Source organism: Falco cherrug, chromosome 9, assembly GCF_023634085.1.
Source record: "Falco cherrug isolate bFalChe1 chromosome 9, bFalChe1.pri, whole genome shotgun sequence".
Lineage (NCBI taxonomy): Eukaryota > Metazoa > Chordata > Aves > Falconiformes > Falconidae > Falco > Falco cherrug.
This window is the reverse complement of record NC_073705.1, coordinates 28,877,552-28,898,520: the sequence shown is the minus strand read 5'-3', so window position 1 is coordinate 28,898,520 and position 20,969 is coordinate 28,877,552. Positions and strand designations below refer to the sequence as shown.

Sequence of the window (20,969 nt, the reverse complement as noted above, 5' to 3'; positions counted from 1 at the left end):
GTCCGGCGCCTCCGACCTGCCGCCCGCGCCCAGCCGCCCGCCGCCTCCATGCCCGGCGCCCCCGCCGCTCTCACGGCCCCAGGGCCAGCACCCGGCGCCCCGCGCACTGCGCCTGCGCGCCGCCCCGCAGAGCATGCCGGGAAGCCGAGTGTGCCAGCGCTGGACTACGACTCCCAGCGGGCAGTGCGCCCGCGCTCCTCGCCGGGCAGGGGAGAGCCAATAGCCGTGCCGCTTACAGCGCCGCCTTGCCGCCGGGGCCAATAGGGTGAAGGATTTCTGAGGGTGCACTCCCGGCGGCTAACATGGCGCCTCCCGTACGGTACTGCGTCCCCGGTGAGTGCGGGCCCAGGCACGAAGAGGTGTGGGGCGGTGCCCGGGGCAGGAGAGCGGGTTCCTGGAGTTGGGGAGTGCCCAGGGCAGGGGTGGCCCGGGCGAGGAGCACGGGAGAGGGCGGCCTGGGCCGATGGGGTTTGCCCCGGGGGTGCGCGAAGGGGTTGCCCCGGGGCAGGGCTGCCCCGCCACACGGGGCCGGGCAGGAGCGGGCACTACGGAGCCTGGTCCCCCTGGCAGTGCCAGCCCCTGGACCCCTGTCCCTTAGGTGAGCGGCTGTGCAGCACGGAGGAGGCCACGGCTGGCAGCGGGACTTACACCCGGCATGGATTCATCTTCTCCTCGCTGGCTGGCTGCCTGGAGAAGAGGAGCGAGGACAGTGGGGTGAGCGCGGCCAGCGGCACACACTGCTCTTCCCCAGAGCCAGCTCCTGGGTGCTGAGGCTGCACAGCCCCTTCCCGGCTGGGAAATTGGGCTCCGAAGGGGTTCAGCCGGTGCCTGCTGCGAGCCTGGTCCTGCATGATCCTGTGCATGGGCTGTGCCCCAAGCTAACCCTCGTGTCTGCTGTCCTGCAGCTGCCTGTTGTGTCAGTGGTGAGAGATGCTGAGTCCCAGCTCCTGCCTGATGTGGGGGCCATGGTGACATGCAAGGTAGGGTGCACTGCAATGGCAAACTGCACAGCCTTTGCGCTCTCTGCCTTGTGCTGACCTTTGTTCCTGCACACATACAGGGTGGGATGAGGAGCCTCTGGGCTCGTTAGTACCCTCTTTATGACTGCTAGCAGGGCAGAGGGAGCCTAGTGGTTTCCTTGGGTCCCTCACTCACAAAACCAGCCAGATATTGGCATGGAGGATCCCTGCCTCTTAAATTTGCCTGCCCTGCAGCTGAGGTGCGCTGAGGGGAGGTTTTTCTTTTTCTCCCTTTCAGAACTCCCTCTGTGGCAGGGTGTGTGGAGGGCAGTGCCAGGGGTAGCTTGGAGAAAGGGTGACATGGCAAAGGGATTAGTGTCCCGATGGTGGGAGAGGGACTAGGGTCGCAGGAGGTCATGGCCTTATTTGCACGTCTTAAGTTCCACAAGTATCATCTTCCTCACCTGGCTTCCTGCTGGGTGTCCCACCTCTGCCACCACTACTTTGGTCATGAGGAGGTGGTGGCCAAATGAGACACAACCCCCCTGCATACAGCCCAGTCCTGCCTGCACCCTGCCCTTTCCTTGCCTGAAGTGGGGTGCACTGGTGTGGAAGCAGACCTGTGTTGGCACTGAGTCCCCTTTTCCTCTGGGCAGGTTTGTAGCATTAACTCTCGCTTCGCCAAGGTGCACATCCTGTACGTTGGTTCCACACCGCTGAAATCCACCTTCCGGGGGACCATACGGTAGGGAAAAGGCTGGGTTCCCTGTGAGACAGGGTGCCCTGGCACCCCATCCTCCAGGCGGGAGGAAGGCTTTTCTGGGAGTGCAGCCGGCTGCACTGGCAGGAGCTGTGCCCTGAGCGCTGGACAGGTGTCCAGCAAGTCCTGGCAAGTGCCCAGGCAGGCTGGGGCAGCTCCTGCCACAGGCTGGAGAGTCGCCTTCAGTCACTGGCGCTCAGATTCCTCCATCTCCTTTTTCAGGAGAGAAGATATTCGAGCCACGGAGAAGGATAAGGTCAGTGAGGCACTGCCGGTGACTGTGCTGCCGCAGCAGTCCCCACTTTCTGCTGGTGGGGGGCACTTGTCCTGCTGCTGAGGAGCACCCCAACACGCTGTGTGGTTTTGCCTGCTCTCTCCCATGCAGGTAGAAGTGTACAAGAGTTTCCGCCCCGGTGACATAGTCCTGGCCAAAGTCGTATCCTTTCCTCTTGTGCTGTGAGGGCCTGCCAGGGACAGCAGGTTTGCTCCAATCCCCCTGGGAAGGCCTTTCCCTTAACCCCTGTCTAACCAGATCTCCCTGGGGGACGCGCAGTCCAACTACCTGCTGAGCACAGCGGAGAATGAGCTGGGTGTGGTGGTGGCACGCAGCGAGGCAGGTAGGGATGGGCCGTGGGCCCTGGTCTTGGACCATCCTGCCTTTTCCTTGCCTGAGGGGCAGCTGATGCGGCCTCCTCCCTTTCCACATGGAGGAACACAATTTGGGGAAGGGGAATCCCTGACATGTGGTGTCCCCAGGGGTGCAGATGGTGCCCATCAGCTGGTGCGAGATGCAGTGCCCGCAGACACACACCAAGGACTTCCGTAAGGTGGCCCGTGTGCAGCCCCAGTTCCTGCAGACCTAGCAGCCCCCGAGGGGATGCAGGGACTGCAGGGCAAGGGGCTGCCAGGCTGGGGTCCGTGGGGCCAGAGCAGTCTCTGGGCTCCAGCCTCCTCTTCCATGCCTACAAGAGGCTGGCACAGCCAGCCAGGCTCTCGCTGGCAGGATGGATTTTCTATTTTTGGATAATAAATATTTTTTGAGAGTTTTGTGCTCTGCTCAGTTACGACACAGAGGGGTGGCTGGGGCTGCTTGCAGTGTGCTGGTCTGGCTCCCGTAGCTGAGCCGTTGACGGGACAGCTTCCCTGCCACTGGCCAGGAGGAAGCACGTGTTCCCAGCCTGCTGCTGGGGAAGGGGAACAACCTAGCAGCTTTGCTGCGGCAAGGCAAACGCCCTGGAGCTCCGGCTTGCAGCTGGGCTGCGCTGACTCCAGGCACTTGCTTCACAAGGTTGGTTTCCCCACATCAGCGTGGAGCACAGAGAACAGCTTGTTTCCCTGGCCCTGCCTTGATAACTGGTACAGGCTGCGGCTGCACTCAGCCGCAGGGTGCCGCATCACTTCTCCTCTGGCTACACATGCCCTGCCTGCCTCTGGGGACAAGGGCGTGCCTCACTGGCAGCCTTAAAACCTCGGAGCAGCAGGGCGTCACCCTCCCCAGCAGACTGCGGAGCTCTGCTTTACACCCGAGCCCTGTGCTGCCTCGCACATGTGTGATGGGAACACTCGTGAGGGAGGTGCTGGGCAAGCGAGGGAGCCACACATGCCACATGGCACAGGAAAGCACAGACACCTCATTATTGCGCATTACTCCTTTATTGAAGTGGAACAAGACAGCTGCTATTGTCGGACAGTGACACTGACCCCGTGCAAGCCCAGGCTCACGGCGTCAGCAGAGGAGGAGGCCACAGCAACAGGGCCACGTACACGCAGGTGGGATGGGGCACAATGGTACCTGCTTCATTAGCAGGACTAGGATGGGCTTCAGCTGGGGGAAGTATGCGGTGGACACGAACTTCTAGATGGCAGGCTCCCTCCCTTGCCCTTGTCCAAAGGCAATAAGTTAAAGCAGGGGCTAGCAGAGCTAGGTCCAGAGTCACGAGTACCACCCTTGGGTGCTGTACCACATGCACCAAAATACAACTCTTTCAGAATCTACCCGCCTTGTGCCACACACCCACGAGGGAACGGGATACCCATCTTGGTCGCTGCCTGTGCTGCACTCGCCCCACTGCTCCCGGGATGACTAAATCAAGCAACAGAACTACAGTAACCAGGTGACGAGAGCTGCCGGGGAAGCAAAGCAGAGGAGGAGCCTGGCACAGCGAGGGATCACTCGGCATGTACGCCTGCAGACAGGGCCCAAGGGCTGGGATCTCTGTGTGGAGAGGTGTGCAGTCGCTGTCTGGCAGAGCCAGGGCTGCCTTTCACACCAGACCTCTGCACGCACAGCCCCTCGCCCCTGGGCCCCCAGGCTGTCTGCAGAGGGGAGCCTGGTACCGAGGGAATGGGCCTAATCCTGGGGAGCTGCTCCAGCTCCGCAGTTCCAAGTTCCTACGGCTGTGGGGGGTGTGCACAGAGGGGTGGGGGATGGCAGGGGGCTCTACTACGTGCTAGCCTGCTGCCCGCCCTCACTTCTTAACCTTGCCCTGAGCAGCGACAGCTTCCATGGCCTTGCGCACTGTCTCCTCATCCCCCAGGAACTGCATAGGCTTGACGGGTTTCAGGTTCTTGTCCAGCTCATAGACGATAGGGATGCCAGTGGGCAGGTTCAGCTCCATGATGGCCTCTTCTGACATGCCTGTGAACAGAGAGGTGCCATCACTCATGGCCCTACCTGCACAGTGCCAGCCAGGGCAGCGGGGAAACCCGTATGATACCCCTGCAGGGCTGACGTACCTTCCAGGTGCTTGACAATCCCACGCAGGCTATTGCCATGGGCAGCAATAAGGACTCGCTTGCCCTCTTTGATCTGTGGGACAATTTCCTCATTCCAGAAAGGCAGAGCCCGGGCAATGGTGTCCTTCAAGCTCTCGCATGTCGGCAGCTGGTCCTCTGTCAGGTCAGCGTAGCGACGGTCCTGAGGGAACAGCCACGCTTAGGCAGCAGCCCAGTGGCCCCAACAGTGGGGGAAGGAGGTGGCAAGGCCTTTATCCCTCCCCAAGATTCCCCCTGAGGACCTACTACATGTAGGCAAAGTCGGGCTTGGAAGCAAGAAAGGCACCTTTAGGGCTGCAATCAGCCACAGTTGGGGTTGTGAGCCCCTCCTGGGGAAAGCCACACGTTGCTTGCTCTGGGCAAAGAGATCAGAGCAAACATCTATGCACATGTCACAGGACTAATGATTAACAGGTAATCGTTCCCTCTGCTTTGAATCTATCTGTGCAATGCCCAAGGGTTCAACTCTCTAGGAAGGGAGCGAGACACACTCAGCCCAATGCCAGCCAGCATCACGCATGACAGTCCTGGCTGCTGCAACAGAGACAGAGACTTTATAGAGGATGCCAGACTACGCTGCAGGGACCTAAGGTGGTTTTGGGAGCCTCCCAGCAAGGTGGAAAAAGAGCAGTGGGTCTTACCTTGCTGATGGTGCTGTAGAAGGGGTGATCGGACTGCATGGGAGGTGGAGGGATGTCATACGAGCGCCTCCAGATCTTCACCTGCGCCTCGCCATGCTTCGCTGCCGTCTCAGCCTTGTTCAAACCAGTGAGAGCCCCGTAGTGCCTCTCGTTCAGGCGCCACGTTCGGATAACGGGTAACCACATCTGATCAATGGCATCCAGAACGGTCCAGAGGGTACGGATGGCCCGTTTCTGTACCGAGGTGAAGCAGATGTCGAACTCATAGCCGGCATCTGGGAAAGACCGGGGAAAGGCGGGTAGCGGAGGGACACCGGGGAGGTGAGTGCTGGGACTTACGCAACCATTGAGGGGCCAAGGGACGCGACCGGTACCGGAGAACCCCCTCCCCAGTACCTGAGGGTATCCCCTCAGTAGCGGAGCCCACCCCCCTCGACACCGGAGAGCCCCAAAACCACCGTCAGTAGGCCGAGGCGGCCGCACTGGGCCCCGCGGCCTACCTACCCGCCCCGTTACCGGTCACCGGTACCTCGGAGGGCCTCGCCGCCACGACGCGCCTCTTGCTGACCGGCGGGGCTGAGATCGGCATCGTACCAGCCGCTGAAGCGGTTCTCCAGGTTCCAGGCGCTCTCGCCGTGGCGCACGAGCACGAGGCGGTAGGCGGCCATGGCGGCGGAGCGGGGGCTGCGGGGCGGCCGGGGCGCGCGCGCTCTTCTCCTTCCTCTCACGCCGCTGCCGCGCGCGACTGACGCTGGCGCCGCCGCCCCGCCCCTACCCGCGCGGCTGGGGAGGAGGGGAGGGGAGGGGGGAGGGGGGTGGCGCGCATGCGCAGAGCCGCAGGCGGGCGGAGGCGCACGTAGCGCATGGCGCGGCCGCGAAGGGCGGCGCGACCTTCAGGGCGTGACATCACTACGCCGTAACGCATATGCGGTAACGTGTCGCGACTGCTCAGCTGTGCCGGGCGCCGACCTGGCTACGGAATCGGTGCCGTGCGGGGGCGGCACCGACGGTGCCTTCTCCCCCTGCAGGGGGAGCTGCCGGCTGCCCCCGAGCCCCTAAGGTCTCCCATCCAAGCCCCGGCCGGGCGCGACCCCGCTTAGCTTCCCCGACAGTACTCCCACTCGCCCCGCCGGAAGGCGGCCAGTGGTGAGGGCACCGGTGCCCTCAATCAAGATGGCGGCGGGCGCCGGAAGCGGAAGGGGAGGGGTGTGTGGCGCGGCCACACGTGGAGCCGGGCCCAGCATGGCGCGGAGCGGGCGGCTCCGTTCGGGCGCCGCCGCCAAGCTGAAGCGGTGGCGGAAGGGCCACAGCAGCGACTGCAACCCCGAGACCCGCCGGCACCGCCTGGCCGCTCGCAGCCGCTTCTTTAGCCGGCCCGCCGGTAAGGGCAAGGCCCCGGGTGCGGGCAGGGCCGCGGTGCGGGCAGCTCCCTGCCTGGGCCCGGTTCTTCCCGACGGGGGCTGCAGGGCCGCGGGGGGCTGTGGCGCGGGCCTCTGAGGCTGGGAGCAGGAGGGCCGGGGGAGCCCCTCACCCCCGAGCTACAGCCCCGGGAGGCGGAGGCAGCAAAACGGGGAGGAGAACCGAGCCCGCGGCCTAGCGCGTGCCTCCTCCTTACCTCCCCGGGACACTGGGCCTGTGAAGCGAAACGGGGCGCGGCGTGCAGCAACCCTGTCACCCTGCCGGGCCCGGCGCGGGGCCCTGCCTGCAGCCGCCGGGACGGTGCTGTCCCAGTGGCGTGGCCCCTGCAGGCTTGTGGCCGGAGCGATTCGGCTCTCGGAAGCCCTCGGCCGTACCGGCAGGTGCTGCCGCGGTGTCGGCGTGGGGAGGAGCACAGCGGAGGCTCCCGTTCAGGAGGCTGCCTGATGGGGAAGGAAATCTCAGAGCATCAGTCTGTAAGGGACTGGAGTTTCGCAGCCCTGGCTGGTTCTAGCCAGGGAGGTCTTTCTCCTGCAGCTGAAGACTGCATTGTCTTGCAGCTGGTTGCAAGCTGGTGTCTGGGGCTCAGAGGGACGGGAGGCATGTGCCTTGGCTGCCTGGTTGCTAGGGCTCTGGGTGGAAAAAGATAAATGGGGCAGACTACCAGAAGCACCTCAGTGTTAAAGCCTTGGTAACCAGCACGTGTTTGTGATGCTCTCCTCCATCATATGAGTTGGCTGGACTGTGCCCTGGTTTGTTTTCACAAGAACAAGGAGCTCTCACCAATTACTGCTGTGCTTTCTCCTGCTCTGGCTGGGGTTGAGGGGGAGGGGGGTGGCAGAGTTTGTGGTGAATGGTGGAGCAACACAGCTTCACGGTTCTGAGCAAAGCTCTTCACCCCGACAGAGAAAAGCAACTTGACGGTGGATGCGGTGAAGCTGCACAATGAGCTGCAGTCGGGGTCCCCGCGTTTGGAACAGACAACTGACAGCGCTCAGCTCCGCATGGAGGAGGATGATACCGCGGAGGCCGCCACAGAAAAGTCCTCCGGCACCTTCCTGAGTGGGCTGAGTGACTGCACCAATGTCACCTTCAGCAAGGTGCAGCGCTTCTGGGAATCCAATTCTGCTGCTCACAAAGAGGTACGGACAGGAGCAGGGCTGGGGACGGGGTGGGGTCCCGTGTGGATGACCCCACAGATGTGAGGCTGAGGGCACCGACCTGCTCTGCTTGCTGTTCATAGATCTGCGCTGTGCTGGCAGCCGTGACAGAGGTGATCCGCTCACGGGGGGGCAAGGAGAGTGAGACAGAGTACTTTGCTGCACTGGTGAGTGATGGTCGTGGGGAGGTGGCGTGAGGGGAGCTGCTGTTGGCAGCATGGGTGGGCTCTTGGGAGGGCTGGTGGAGGAAAGTGCTGTGCTCATAGCTGAGGTCAGCTGCTGTTGGGCTGCTTCTGGTTTCTCTGCCCTGCTCTCCAAGGGTTGGTGTTGGGGAAGGGCTGGCCTGGTGTGAACCATTACTTGCGCTCACTCTTCCATTCTGTGTTCCCAGATGACCACACTGGAAGTGGTGGAGTCTCCTGAGTCACTGTCAGCTGTTGCCTACCTGCTTAACCTTGTCCTAAAGCGGTGAGTAGCTGGCAGAGGAGTGAGGAGAGCTACCTGGCCCCATCATGGAAGAGGGGTTGGTACTGGAACCCCTCCCTGGGCTGGGGACGCAGGTTCCCTGCATGACTACACCCACTGCCAACTCCCCACACCACTGACATGTCTCCTTCTCCTGGCAGGGTTCCAAGCCCTGTGCTTATAAAAAAGTTCTCAGATGCCTCAAAAGCCTTAATGGGTATCGTGTCCTCACAGGCCTGCAGCAGCTCCACCTCTGCCCTGCGATGGGTGAGTGGCCAGGAGGCAGCCGGCCATGCCAGCTCTGCCCCTGGGGTCTGCTGAGAGCTGGGGTCGAGGCTGCTGCTGCTGCAGAGTGGTGCTGAGTGGTCAGCCTGATGCCATTGCAGTGGGGAGGGTGTCTCTCTGTGGGCTGATGCCAACGGCCCCTGCTGGTCCCTTGTTGTAGGTCCTCTCTTGCCTGGCCACACTGCTGCGGAAGCAGGACTTGGCAGCCTGGAGCTACCCCATCACTCTCCAGGTCTATCACGGCTTGCTGAGCTTCTGTGTTCATACCAAGCCTAAGGTGAGCACCCGGTGGCACTGGTGACAGATGACACTGCCTATGATGTTCACTTTTGGGGCTGGCTGTGCAACTGGAGCCTGTGGCTTCTACCCACCTGGGCTCTCCTTTGCCAGGTGCGGAAAGCGGCGCAGCATGGGGTGTGCTCTGTCCTGAGGGGCAGCGAGTTCATGTTTGGAGATGCAGCACCTGAGCATCACCCTGCAGCACCCTCCACCGCCAAGTTCTGCGTGCAGGAGATAGAAAAAGCTGGAGGTATGGGGTGCTGGAGCAAGGGGCCTGCAGCAGAGTCGGGGGAGGGCCTGTGCAGCTGTGGGGTAATAAGGATTTGAAAGAAAGAGGGGAGGGGGCAGCACCCTGGATTGCTGGGGAGGGTACGAGATGCCTCTGGGACACCTAAGGTGTTTTGGAGGGTCCTCAGCCATCTGTCTGTTGCTCTACTCGTCCCAGGAGCCAGGGGGTGTTCACTCCAGCTCTGTGGGTCAGCCGCAGTGTTGTCACAGGGGCTTTGCCTTGGGCAGGGCTCTGCCATGGGGTGCCACAAGCTCAGATGTTGCTCTGCTCCTACAGGCACCAAGGAGGCAACCACCACCCTGCACGTCCTCGCCCTGCTGCGGGACCTGCTGCCCTGCTTCCCTGCAGCTGTGGTGAAGACCTGCTGTGAGACCTTGCTCCGAGTCATGACTCTCAGCCACACGGTGAGTGTCCCCATGCCAGGGATGGCAAGGGCAGCTCCTTTTCCCCTCAGCTGCACTTGGAAGGGCTCAAACCCCTCAGCTGCTGGCTGGAAGCCTGGAGATGCAGGGTGCAAACACAGAGGAGCCCAGGGCAGCTGGTGCTTGCTGGGCTTCCCAGGGCAGAGCCTGCTTTGGGGTAGGAGGACAGTGGGTGCAAAGCAGAGCCCCCTGCTCCTGACACTGTGTCCTTCACAGCTGGTGACAGCGTGTGCCATGCAAGCCTTCCACAGCCTCTTCAGTGCCCAGGCCAGTGAGGCCTGCCTGCCAGCTGAGCTCAATGGCCAGATCATCACCGTGAGTGTGGGGTGCCAGTGTGGGGAGGGATGGGGCTGACAGTGCCACGGCACTCACCCACCCTCTGCTTCCCCAGGCCCTCTACGACTATGTGCCCAGCGTGAGTGACCTGCAGCCACTGCTGACCTGGCTGTCCACCATGGAGCGGGCGCACATCAACCTGGGCAGGTATGGGCAGGGGCCGCTGCTGGGCATGGGGAGAGGTGGCCACTTGGTCTCTCACTTGCCTGATCTCTCTTCTCTAGGCTGCAGAAGGACCTGTGCTGGGCTCACCTCCCCCGGCTCTTCTCTGCAGCTATGAACTGCTTCCTCTCCCCGCACTCCCAAGTGGTGGCGACAGCAGCTCAGACCCTGGAGGTATTGCACACAGGCACCTCTTCCCACTGGGGCTGCCCTGGGCCTCATGGGGAGCTCTGCCCAGGGGTTTGGGGCTTTCCGAGGAGTGGTGTGTTCCTCTGTGCGTGCCAGGCTGGGAGATGTGTAGTCCACTGCTGTCCCATCTTCCCCGTTTGCCCTTGCAGACCCTCCTCAGCGAGTGTGTTGGTCCGCACATGGAGGACCTGGGCACAGTCTCTGCATCCGCCCCAGCCCCTGCTGCCTACCTGTGCAAGATGTTCAGGTGAAGAGCGGTGGTGTGGGAGAGGCTGTCCCTGTGGGCCTGGCTGAGCTCTGAGTAGCCTCTGCCTGGTCCCCAGCGGGGGCTGGCAGGCTGCTGGGTGCCCTGATCACTGCTGGATCAGTCCTTGCCAGCATGACCGTCTTCTCTCTCCTTCCCAGATCAGTGGAGGAGGGCCTGACGTACCGTTTCCATGCAGCATGGGATGAGGTGCTGCGGGTGCTGGAGGTCTTCTTCGAGACGTGTGGGAAGCAGTGCCACCCCATCATGAGGAAGGTGAGCCAGGCTTGGGGGCCGCAGGTGGGGTGGCTGCACTGCTGCCTGGGCTGCGTTGCTGTTGACCTCTCCAGCTGTGGAGCAGGGCCTTCCTGGTGCCCATTGTCCTGCCCGTGCGTAAGCACGAAGTGCGCAGCTCTGGGACTGGGCATGGGGACATGTGGGGCAGCTGGCATCCCTGGGCAGGCATAGCGAGTGATGTGCCAGGACTGTCTCTGTGGCTCCTCTGTGACTGTCCTGCTCTGTCCTTGCAGTGTCTCCGGTCCCTGTGTGACCTGCGTCTCTCCCCACACTTCCCCCACACTGCTGAAGTGGACCAGGCAGTGGGGGCTGCTGTGAGCACCATGGGTCCTGAGGTGCTCCTAGAAGCTGTGCCCCTGGAAATCGATGGCAAGGAGTGAGTACGGTCATGGGGTAGCAATTTTGGAGCCATTCATTATGTTCCTGTTCAGTCCCCATGCGGTGCCGAAGGTGTTTGGCTCTACTGAGCCCACCTGTGCCCAGCTCTGTGGCTGCGTGGAGGTGCCCTGTGCCCAGGGCCTAATGCCGGTCGTGCCCTGTGCTCCCCTGACCCATGCCTTCCCTCCCCAGGGAGACCCTGGATTTCCCCCGTAGCTGGCTCCTGCCGGTGCTGCGGGACTATGTGCAGGGTGCGCAGCTTGGCTTCTTCACCAGCTACTTCTTGCCCTTGGCAGCTGCCCTAAAAAGCAGAGGTGAGGAGGGTGGCATGGTGGGGGTCTGAGTGGGTGCGGTCCCGTGCTGCTGGGAGCCCCAGGGTGCTCCATGGGACCTCCCTTCTCTTCCCTGGGGTGGAGTGGGGTTTTGCCACCCCCGCTGCTCTGCTCATCTACCCCTTCTTTTCTGCAGCTGTGGAGTTTACCCAGGCTGGGAAGAGTGTGGAGGCCAAGATCTATGACACGCTGCAGTGGCAGGTAACGAGGAGTGCCCGGGAGCCCTGCCGTGGTGTACCGGTGGTGCCAGGCTGGGGAGCAGTGACGTGGGTGAAGAGTGCTGGCCTCCCATTTTTTTGTTTGCCTTCTAGGTCTGGACCCTGCTGCCTGGCTTCTGCACCCACCCCACGGATGTGCTGGGGGCCTTCAAGGGGCTGGCCCGCACGCTGGGCATGGCCATCAGTGAGCGTCCAGACCTCCGCCCCACCGTGTGCCAGGCCTTGCGCACCCTCATCCACAAAGGCTGCGAGACAGGTTGGAGGGGAGACAGACCCTTGTGGTGGGTCCCTGTCCCCTGCGGTGACCTGGAAAGGGGAGGTGTTGGTCTGTAACCCCCTGTCATCCTCTCCCTAGATGCGGAGCGGGCAGAAGTGGGTCGCTTTGCCAAAAATTTCCTGCCCATTCTGTTCAACGTGTACAGCCAGCCTGAGGAGGATGGGGCCAGCAGTGCTCAGCGGCGCTCTGTGCTGGACACTGTCCGTGCTTACCTGACCATCACTGACCTGCAGGTGAGAGGAGAGGGCCCTGGGGCAGTGGGGCAGGCTGTGCTGGCTCAGGCCAGCATCTCCCAGCTGGATCCAGTCTGATAGGGCTGTGGTGGGTGCTTGACTGGAGACTGGAGAGGGCAGGAGGAAAGAAGCTGAGCAAAGAGCAGCCCTTCCCGCCCTTATGGGGAGGGAGCCTTTCCCAGCCGGTGGTCTGGGATTTCCCAATCTTGCAGCAGCATCTGGCACATCATGCACAAGTCCTTTGTGATTTGTCTAGCTCTTTTTGGACCCACTAGTGCTTCTGGTCTCCACAAAGTGCTGCGGCAAGGTGTTTGCCAGGTAGATTGCAACTCTTTTAAAGGTGCTTCCTTCGGTCAGTTCTGATCCTGCTCTGTGTCCTTGCCCTGCAGATGGTGTGTGGGTTCCTGCAGAAAGCCAGCGTGAAGCTGACCAGTCCTGAGAGCTCTGAATTTACCAGGTAACACCTGGGGACTGGTGATAATGGGTAGAGCTGCTGGCTTCCTCCTGGTGAGCAGCGCTAAGACACTCATGCTGTCCCACGTGGGATGTGCCACTCCTGTGCATCCAGTGAGGCTCTCGGCCAGAGTCCCAGCTTGGCTGGGTAGTGTTGGTGATAAGGTGCTCACTCGTGTGTCCTCTGCTGCAGACTCTCCATTCTGGACCTGGTGGTAGCAATGGCACCCTATGCTGATGAGCAGTCCTTAGATTCCCTGTACCGCACCATCCAGCCTTCCCTCCAGGTGAGTCTGCTCCCAGCCCTGACAGGGGCAGGGGGTGCAGTGGGGCACCTTCTGCTTGCTGCCAGCTTGGACCTGGGCTATGGGGAGATGAGCAGCTGCTATAGGGGACAGGTCTCTGGTGAGTGGCATGAGGTGCTGCGGGAGTCCCTTCAGACGCTGTGACTGTTGAGGCTGTCTTGACAGCAGGGCCATGTTGGCTGTCCCTGCAGAGCAAGGAGCGTAGCATGCAGAAGAAGGCGTACCGTGTGCTGGAGGAGGTGTGTGCCGCTCCCCATGCCCCCTGCCAGGCCTTCGTCCGCTCCCACCTGCAGGATCTGCAGGCAGCGCTGCTGGACTCACTCAAGAGCGCGGCATCCCCGGCCAAGAGGGTGAGAGCAAGGGCTGCAGTGGTGGATCTTAGCTGCTGTTGGGAGGGGGCGGGGTGGGGTGGGTGGAGGAGGCAGCTGGGTGTGTGTTCCTGGGTGTACCAGTGCTGGACTGTTTCTTTCCCCAGCCTAGGCTGAAGTGCCTGTTCCACATTGTGAAGCAGCTCTCTGCTGAGCATGAGCCCTTTGTCACTGCCCTGGTCCCAGAGGTGAGCATGGCCCCTGGGGGGGGGGACCCATCTGGTTCTGGCCACAGAGGTGGCAGCAGTGATGTGACTGACATGCCCATGTGCCTCCAGGTCGTCCTGTGCACCAAGGAGGTATCGGTGGGGGCCCGCAAGAATGCCTTTGCGCTGCTTGTGGAGATGGGGCATGCCTTCATCCGCTTTGGGCCCACCCCCCAAGGTGAGCTCCTGCTCCACTTGCTCAGCCCCATGGGCGCCCCAGCCCCAAGGGACCAGAACCATGCCTGGCATCCTGCTGAAATGGGGCAGGGATGCTGCTGGGCGCAGGGTGAGCGGGGCCCTGAGCCATCCCCTCTTGCAGAGGCCATGCAGCGATTCCTGCTCCTGATCTACGTGGGGCTCACAGGCTCAGTCACCATGATCAGCTGCACGGTGCTGGCACTGACTCGCCTGTTCTTTGAGTTCAAAGGTGAGTGGGAGCAGGAGGGCTGGGGGCATGAGGGCAGCACAAGGGGACAGGGCAGAGCCCCTCCGGTGAAGGCAGGTGCCAGGAGGAGGCTGGCTGCGGCTGAGCCCCATCGTGGTTGCAGATCACCTAGAGCTGAGCGTGGTGGAGCAGCTCCTGCAGAACATCTGCCTGCTGCTGGTCTCCCGCACGCGGGATGTGGTGAAGTCGGCCCTGGGTTTCCTCAAGGTCACACTGCTGCTGGTAGACACCAAGCTGCTGGCCAAGCATGTCCAGACGATGGTGAGATCCTGTGTGGGGTGCCCCAAGGAGGCGGTGGGGCTGCCTTGGGTGTCTGGGAGCATCTCCAGCTGCACCCTGCTTCTGCACGGGGGTCAGGGACCCAACCTTGGTCTTGGTGACTGAGACAGCAGGTAGGAGGTCCCTCGCCTGAATGCTGGCACGGATCTGCCAGAGAAACCCCGTGAACCAGCCCTGCCAAGCAGGGAGACATCCCCATGGCCCTGCCTGGGGTGGGCATGGGGAGATGGCAGCAGGGTGAGCATGGTGGCTATGCAGAGGAAGGGTGGGAGGCTGGGTGCCCAGGGCAGGGGTGCTTTGATCTCAAGGGTCTCTGTCCTGGCAGCTGGAGGCTGTGGGAAACCTTTCAGACGACATGAGACGGCACTTCCGTATGAAGCTGCGAAACCTTTTCATCAAGTTCATCCGCAAGTTTGGGTGAGCTGGGGGCTCCCGGGGCTGCAGCGAGGGAGCTCTGGGAAGCAGGGCAGGAGGAGGTGGGCCCTGACTGCTCTCTGCACTCCTCAGATTTGATCTGGTGAAGGGGCTGCTGCCAGCCGAGTACCATAAGGTGCTGGTGAACATCCGCAAGGCAGAAGCCCGGAGCCGCAAGCAACGTGCCCTGAGGCAGGCGGCCACGGATACCGACGAAGAGGAGGCACCACCAGCACATCCCAGAGGAGACAGGTGAAGATGGGCCAGGGGTGAAGAAGGAGCAGCCCCCACAGGGGGCTTGTTGCTGGATCTGCTCAGCTGGTGCCTCTAGAGATGCTGGAGACATCTCCAGGGCTGCTGTGTGCTGTGAGGCTGGCTGGGGTCTGCACCCCTGGGCTTGTTCTGTTTCCATCATTCTGTCTGCCTTTTGACTAGCATGGAGGAGATCCTGGCTGACTCAGAGGAGGAGGAGGAGGAAGAGGAGGAACGGCAGAGGAGCAAGGAGTGGAGGAAGCAAGCACGGCAGAAGGGCCAAGCCTGGCTGAAGGAAGGGGAAGAGGATGAGCCCCTCAACTTCCTGGACCCCAATGTGTCCCAGCGGGTCCTGGGTGAGGAGTGGAGCTTTGGATGTGGCTGGGGTGGGATGGATGCGTTGGGGGCTGCTGTGATGTGCAGGGACCCTGGGACTACAACTGCCCACAGGAGTGGGTCCTTCCTCAGACCCTGACCCATCTCTCTGTGAGCAGCCACCAAGCCAGGCCCCAGGCGGTCCACGGGAGTGAGCCATGACTTCCAGGTGTCCAAGGACGGGCGTCTGATCATCCATGAAGAAGAGGAGGTGGACGATGATGAAGCCAAAGGTACTGCCTGGGCTGACAGGGGGCCACACTAGACTTGCTCTAGTACTCCGAATGGTTTTCTTCCTGCCACCCGTATGTGGGAGCTTGGGGGGGATGTGGGTGGAAGCGGCAGGAGTTGGTATGGCCTTGTGTCACACCTAGTGACTCTCTTCTGGGCCATTGCCACCCAGGGGAGGCAGCTCCCTCCATCACCAGAAGGGTGTTGGAGGGGACAAGGTCACAAGTGCTGGTTCGGCAGGGGCACCCTGCTCCTAAAGCCCACTCCAGGGGCTGGCGTAGTACTGGGGGTCCCCTGTGCCTGCATTCTCCACTGACACTTTTGTCCTGTACCATAGGAGCAGATGAGGAGATGGCAGATGTGCTGCAAGATGTGGGTCTCCGCAGTGTGAGTATGGGGCTTATGGTCCTGAGGAGACGCTGAGGGAACTCAGCTGTGCCAAACCCCTGCCTGTGCCATGGCAGCTGCAGCTGTGCCCAAGAGGCCAGTAGGGACACCAGGCAAGCGCCAGCTGCTTGGAGGGGTGCAGGAGGCTGGCTGGGGACAGGGACATGCACAGGCAGTCTGAAAGGTCTCTGGACCCCCATGGGAAAGAAGCAGGCCAGGGGTCCATGGGAGGGCAGAACTGTAAGTACAAGCCAGCTGCAGGGTCCCTGCTCCTCCTTCTGCAGAAGAAGAGCCAGAAGCGTCGGTTCAGAGAGGAACCAGATGATGAGGAACTCGAAGCTGAGACCTACCCTCAGTACAGAGGTAAGTCTTCCACCTGTGCCCGGTCTGGGGTTCCCCAGGGGGCCAGAACCACGTACCCACCTGTCTCACTGGACTGCTCCAGGACAGCTGAAGCAGAGATCTTTGCTCATGGGAAGTGGTCACTGTTCTCTGCTGTTCTCACACCTAAGAGCTGGAGGCAAAACTAGGAACAGCTCCCCCAGCCTGGAAGGGGGAGCCATGAGTCCCCTTCCAACACACATTCTCTGTTTTCCAGCTGGAGGCTCTGGGATCCACCGGCAGCTGAACAAGGAGCCAGTCTTTGGTGCAGAGTACAGATCCAAGGTGAAGGACAAGGTTTCAGTGGGGGGGGTGCCTGGGGCTTTTCTGGGGCAGGAAGCACCGTTTGTTTTTTGGAGGTCTGGCCCAGTAGCATAAAGGCTGGAGGAATCTCTGCACCAAGAGGAGCTGCCAAATCCTTGGTACCTGTGAACATTTCTAACCCATCTTGGAGTCCCTGTCCTGCCCTTGCAGGACTGTGGCCAGTTCCTGCTTGCTGATGAAAGCAGGTGTCTGTAGCATCATCTGAGTAGGAAATCAGCTCCCAGGGCCATGTGCTCAGCTGGTGCCCCACTGCAACATAGTCTTCGGGATGGCTGGGTGGCAGGGTTGCACCAGAACGGGACACATGCATCTCCCCTGGTGCTGCATCTTCTCCCATGTCACTATCTCCCACAGAAAGGTAAAGGCGACGTGAAGAAGAAAGGCCAGCTCGACCCCTACGCCTACATCCCCCTGAACAGAGCTAAACTCAACAGAAGGTGAGGCTAGCTGGGAAGGGCTGGGAGCAGGGCTAAACCCCAGGTTTGATCCTGCAGGGTTTTGTGGATCTGAGAGCTCCCTGCCAGCCTCTGCACTGCTCCTTGTGTAGCTTGGAGCATCCCTGTGCATTAGGTGTGCCCAGTGCCTGCACTAACCCAGTCTCCTGTTTCTTCCTTCTTCTAGGAAGCGGGCAAAAATGCAGGGCCAGTTCAAGGGCCTGATGAAGGGAGCCCAGCGTGGGGCCAAGGCTGGCCGCAGGAACCGTCTGAAGGCCCAACGCCCCTGAGGAGCATCAGGTGCTTGGCCTGCACCTGCCCAAGGACAGACAACACCCTGTGGCCTCTGGGCACCGGGGGTTGAGGGCTTTGTGAGTAGAGCAGTGGGGACTCCTGCAGAAAGTGGCCCGTGTCTGTTTGAGATTCCCTGGGAAACCACTCTGTTGTATTACAAACTCATGGCCCAAGCCCTGCCCTCCTGTACCTGGAGGAAGGTGCTGGGTTGTGTGGTGCAGGGGTATGTGTGAGAGTGAGTAATGTGTAATTAATTCCCTGTGTTGATAAATACCCACTGTTCCTACCCAGCCCAGATTCCTCCTCTCCTCTTAAGAGCTGTGCAGACTTGTGCTCTGCCTGCTGCCCTGTGCAGCAAGTCCTGCTGCTGCTGCAGCACTGTGCCCCACGGGGCTCACCCCTACATCAGCATGGGACCTGCAGCTGGAGCCCTCTCCCCAGCGTGGCGCTTGCCTAGGGGCTGTCAGGAGCAGCACTGCAGCACAGAGCAGTGAGGCAGTTCCCGTGTCCTGTGCCCTTCCGGCACATGTGCAGTAGGGGTGAGTTGTCGAACTGGCCAAAGAAAGAAGCCAGAGATGGTGAAGTCCTTTGCTTTTAACCAGCGTTCTTATACAAGCTCCCTCTTGGCAGCGTCTTCTGCCCTAAACTGTGGGCCAGGGAATCTGTGCCACAGGGGGAGTCCCTGCCATTTGGCAGCCACTGGTTTGTCCTGCCTCAGCTTTTCCTTTTCCTGTATCAACCATGCCTGGTTGTGGGGCATGAACTGTTCACTGCATATTTCTTCAAACTGACTGGAAAACTGCTACTGCAAACCTCTGTGCCTTGCCCTTTCCTTTATCCTTGAGAGCTGGGAGAAGCCTTTTCCTCTGTTCTGGCCACCTGCTGCCAGTAGACCTGAGCAGTGCAAATAATCCTTTTTAGCTTCCCAGACATCTCAAGTTAGCCTGAGCATCTGGTTTTGCCCAGTTACTTCTGCACTGAGCCCGAAAGACCGTGTTTGGCCAAAGCATGTTGAAGAGAATGAAGCTGAGGGTAGTAGATACAGGTGCCATTGTTTACGCTGCAAAGAACATGTATTTGTGAATGTAGCTGGCTTTCCCTTCATCTTCTGTATTAAAAAGCCTTTAGTCCTTTGTCATTTCCTTCTATGGTAGATTACACACTGGAATTGTAACACTTCTCAGTCTCCTAATAAGCTAAAGGGATTGTGCTTGTTCAGCCTCTTACTGCAGGCTTCTTTCTGGAGGCTGCAAATCCAGTTTTGTGGTGCTGTCATGTGCTTTTTGGTTTTTTCCAAGATCCTTATAAAAGCCTGGGGGTAGAGGAGGAGCTCTTGTACTGGTCTTGGTCCTGCCTTGTCAGGAGCACTTTTCCCTTCCTGCTTCCCCACCCAGGGCTTTCACTTGAGCCCCAGGGCCATGTTGAGCTGCTGCTGCTGCTTTAATCCTGCCAGAACCCACAGCCTGGCTTATGGAACAGTCATCTCCAGCAGCACCTCCTGACTATGTTCAGTCAGCAGGAGCTATATCCATAATTTTCTGCTGTCTGCAGCCTTGGCCTGATGCCCTCCCTCCCCTGAAAGCAGGGCAGGGGGAAACAGGCATCAGTCACCTTCTGAGCCCTCGACACCTGTAACATGGCTCCAGACTCACCAGAGCTATCTGTCTTCCTGCTTTCTCTTCTCTCCTTGGAGACAGGGAGTGAAGAAGGCTGTGGCTAATTCATTTAAAAGCTCCAGATTACTCACTGTATTGTTCTTCATTTGCATGTTGTTGCTTAAATTAGTGCATGCCTGTGTGGAACAGAAGAGTTTCATTAGCACAGAGGATGGTGTTCGCCTGAGCCAGTGTTCAGAGAACAGATTCTTCTGCAACAACATCTTGTTAATCAGCTAATTAATCATGTAATGCAATAGAAACCCTTGGAGAGGAGACGTCATCCTGCCCAGGGAGGCTGGCTGTGAGTCAAGCCTGCTCCCCACCAGCAGCTGTTCCTGGCAGGGAGCACAGCTACATCTTGGGGGCCTGCAGAAGCCTGAGCACAGCTCTCTGCTGTGGGGCAGAGTGAGGGATGATGTGGGGTCCTGCCTCCTGCAGGTAGGAGCCACAAATATTTTGCAGTTAACCACAGAGAAGCGCAAGATGAGGATCTGGAGTAATTCTTGGCTTTTGTTGCTCAAGCTAGGAGGTGGCTGGAGGCTATTTCTTCACCCAGCATGCCATTAAACCATGCGACTCCTTTCTACAGGCTACAGCAGGCACCGACAGTGTTACCAGTGTTCAGTTACACTTGTGCAGGAAATTGTCACAAAGGGCTCTTATCCTTGCAGATACCATCTGCAAAGTGGGAGGTCTCAAAGTCGTGCACTGCAGGTGTACTAGGCGTACTTGAGGAGAGGCTGGCAGGACTAACAGGCTCCTCCTGGTGCTGGCTCGGTGGGCCCTGGACCATCTGGGACAGGTGCAGATGCCTACCCTCAGTCTTAAGGCTTAAAATCAGGAAGAGATGGAAAACACCATTGTTTCCTTAACCTAGAAGCTACCTGCCTGGGTTGGGTCCACTGTGGCTTGCCGCTGAGAGGGACAGGTGTGCCCTGTTGGGGCGGTGTCCATGCAGCATCCAGCTGGACCATCACCTCTTCCTCTGAGCATAATGCAGTGCCTTTGGGGCTCCCCGCAGGCACAGCAGAGTCTCCCCAGTTCAAAGTCAGGATTCAGCACACACCAAGGTGGAGGGATGGGAAAACCCTCCTGGGGGCAGCGATCTAAGAGGAACCTCCCTGTGCATGCCAAAATGATTGGCGGCAAGATAATTAAGCGTGGAAGTTTAAAATGCCAAGGGACCACTCCAGCTGAAATCTAGTCAATTAAAAAAATGTCAGATTAATTCCTAGTCCCCTCAACACTCTGATCTACAGCTTTACTTGTTTCTAAAAAGTTGTCTGTTTCTACTTGAACAGTGTGTGCAACTTCAGGTGCAGCGAGTGTGCAGGGCCACAGGGACCGTGGCTGGGGACAGGGCAGGTGCTTCCACCCACAAAAGGGGAAGAAAAAATATTATAACTTTTAACTTTAAAAGAAACACTTTTCCACTGTTTCTGTTCCTCTAATATCTCCTTGATAGGGAGCATGGATAAAAAAATAGTAATGTAGAGATGAGTCAGGGTTTACGGTGTAACTCTTGCTTCTTTGAGCACTTTGTGCAGTATCTGTGCCATCGGTTACATGTAAGCCACATTCTAACAGTTTCCTTGAAGTAAAGTGGTTGTAATTTGTATTTTTCTGCTGAATACCAGGGCTTGGGGTGTCAAGTGCACACAGGACTCCCAAAGCCAGTGCCGGCCTGCGGCTCGGGTGTGCTGGGCATGATGCCCCGTCGTGTGCCCGGTGTGCCATCTGGGCCCTTCCCTCAGCCCCGGCCCGGGCGGGTGAGAAGGGGCAGCAGCTGGGGAGGGGCACGGCAGCCCCGCGCCCGTCCCGCGTCGCCTCCTGCCGCTCAAAGGCCGCTCGAGCGCAGCCAAATTGTCGCCGTCGCCTCCCTGCCCGCTTCGCCCCCCGAGGCAGCCCCTGCCGCTGGCTGCCGGGCCACTCTCGTAGCTCAGGGCGCGCCGCCCGCCGCCGGGCCCCGCGGGCCTACAGCTCCCGGCATGCCGCGCGCGGGGCGGGCGCCCGTGTCCCCCCTCGCCGTGCGCGCCGATCGGCCGT

At 60.2% G+C, this 20,969-nt stretch overlaps 3 protein-coding genes across 3 annotated transcripts; 2 read left to right on the top strand and 1 right to left on the bottom strand.

The window, feature by feature from the left end:
* The first annotated feature begins 248 nt into the window (after positions 1-248).
* On the top strand, positions 249-2,762 carry EXOSC1 (exosome component 1). Its single transcript, XM_005435153.4, has 8 exons — positions 249-333; positions 599-714; positions 906-980; positions 1,616-1,704; positions 1,942-1,975; positions 2,105-2,155; positions 2,252-2,336; positions 2,476-2,762. The coding sequence occupies exons 1-8, from the start codon at positions 303-305 to the stop codon at positions 2,580-2,582; spliced, it is 588 nt and encodes a 195-aa protein (XP_005435210.1). The 5' UTR covers positions 249-302; the 3' UTR covers positions 2,583-2,762.
* A 591-nt stretch (positions 2,763-3,353) lies between these two features.
* PGAM1 (phosphoglycerate mutase 1) lies at positions 3,354-5,893 on the bottom strand. The gene is made up of 4 exons (XM_055720535.1): positions 5,665-5,893; positions 5,136-5,410; positions 4,456-4,636; positions 3,354-4,357 (listed from the first exon to the last, which is right to left on the bottom strand). Exons 1-4 carry the CDS (start codon positions 5,801-5,803, stop codon positions 4,188-4,190), a joined length of 765 nt encoding a protein of 254 aa, XP_055576510.1. The 5' UTR covers positions 5,804-5,893; the 3' UTR covers positions 3,354-4,187.
* Positions 5,894-6,333: 440 nt separating this feature from the next.
* RRP12 (ribosomal RNA processing 12 homolog) lies at positions 6,334-20,359 on the top strand. The gene is made up of 34 exons (XM_055720534.1): positions 6,334-6,516; positions 7,458-7,693; positions 7,795-7,878; positions 8,103-8,179; positions 8,338-8,443; positions 8,622-8,738; positions 8,852-8,990; positions 9,306-9,433; positions 9,668-9,766; positions 9,843-9,934; positions 10,012-10,123; positions 10,288-10,385; positions 10,544-10,658; positions 10,913-11,055; positions 11,250-11,371; positions 11,526-11,590; positions 11,701-11,863; positions 11,963-12,117; positions 12,507-12,574; positions 12,764-12,857; positions 13,067-13,225; positions 13,351-13,431; positions 13,522-13,627; positions 13,769-13,876; positions 13,998-14,155; positions 14,499-14,590; positions 14,681-14,839; positions 15,023-15,195; positions 15,334-15,447; positions 15,783-15,832; positions 16,117-16,195; positions 16,431-16,498; positions 16,892-16,974; positions 17,159-20,359. Exons 1-34 carry the CDS (start codon positions 6,378-6,380, stop codon positions 17,259-17,261), a joined length of 3,885 nt encoding a protein of 1,294 aa, XP_055576509.1. The 5' UTR covers positions 6,334-6,377; the 3' UTR covers positions 17,262-20,359.
* The last annotated feature ends 610 nt before the right edge of the window (positions 20,360-20,969 follow it).

Coding starts and splice junctions, on each gene's coding strand:
- EXOSC1 (XM_005435153.4), top strand. CDS start 303: ATGGCGCCTCCCGTACGGTACTGCGTCCCCG. Junction 715..905: donor AGAGGAGCGAGGACAGTGGG/GTGAGCGCGGCC, acceptor GCTGTCCTGCAG/CTGCCTGTTGTGTCAGTGGT. Junction 1,976..2,104: donor GAGCCACGGAGAAGGATAAG/GTCAGTGAGGCA, acceptor TCTCCCATGCAG/GTAGAAGTGTACAAGAGTTT.
- PGAM1 (XM_055720535.1), bottom strand. CDS start 5,803: ATGGCCGCCTACCGCCTCGTGCTCGTGCGCCACGGCGAGAGCGCCTGG. Junction 4,637..5,135: donor TCTACAGCACCATCAGCAAG/GTAAGACCCACT, acceptor CTGTTCCCTCAG/GACCGTCGCTACGCTGACCT. Junction 4,358..4,455: donor GATTGTCAAGCACCTGGAAG/GTACGTCAGCCC, acceptor CTCTGTTCACAG/GCATGTCAGAAGAGGCCATC.
- RRP12 (XM_055720534.1), top strand. CDS start 6,378: ATGGCGCGGAGCGGGCGGCTCCGTTCGGGCGCCGCCGCCAAGCTGAAG. Junction 7,879..8,102: donor CAGAGTACTTTGCTGCACTG/GTGAGTGATGGT, acceptor CTGTGTTCCCAG/ATGACCACACTGGAAGTGGT. Junction 8,991..9,305: donor GGAGATAGAAAAAGCTGGAG/GTATGGGGTGCT, acceptor CTGCTCCTACAG/GCACCAAGGAGGCAACCACC.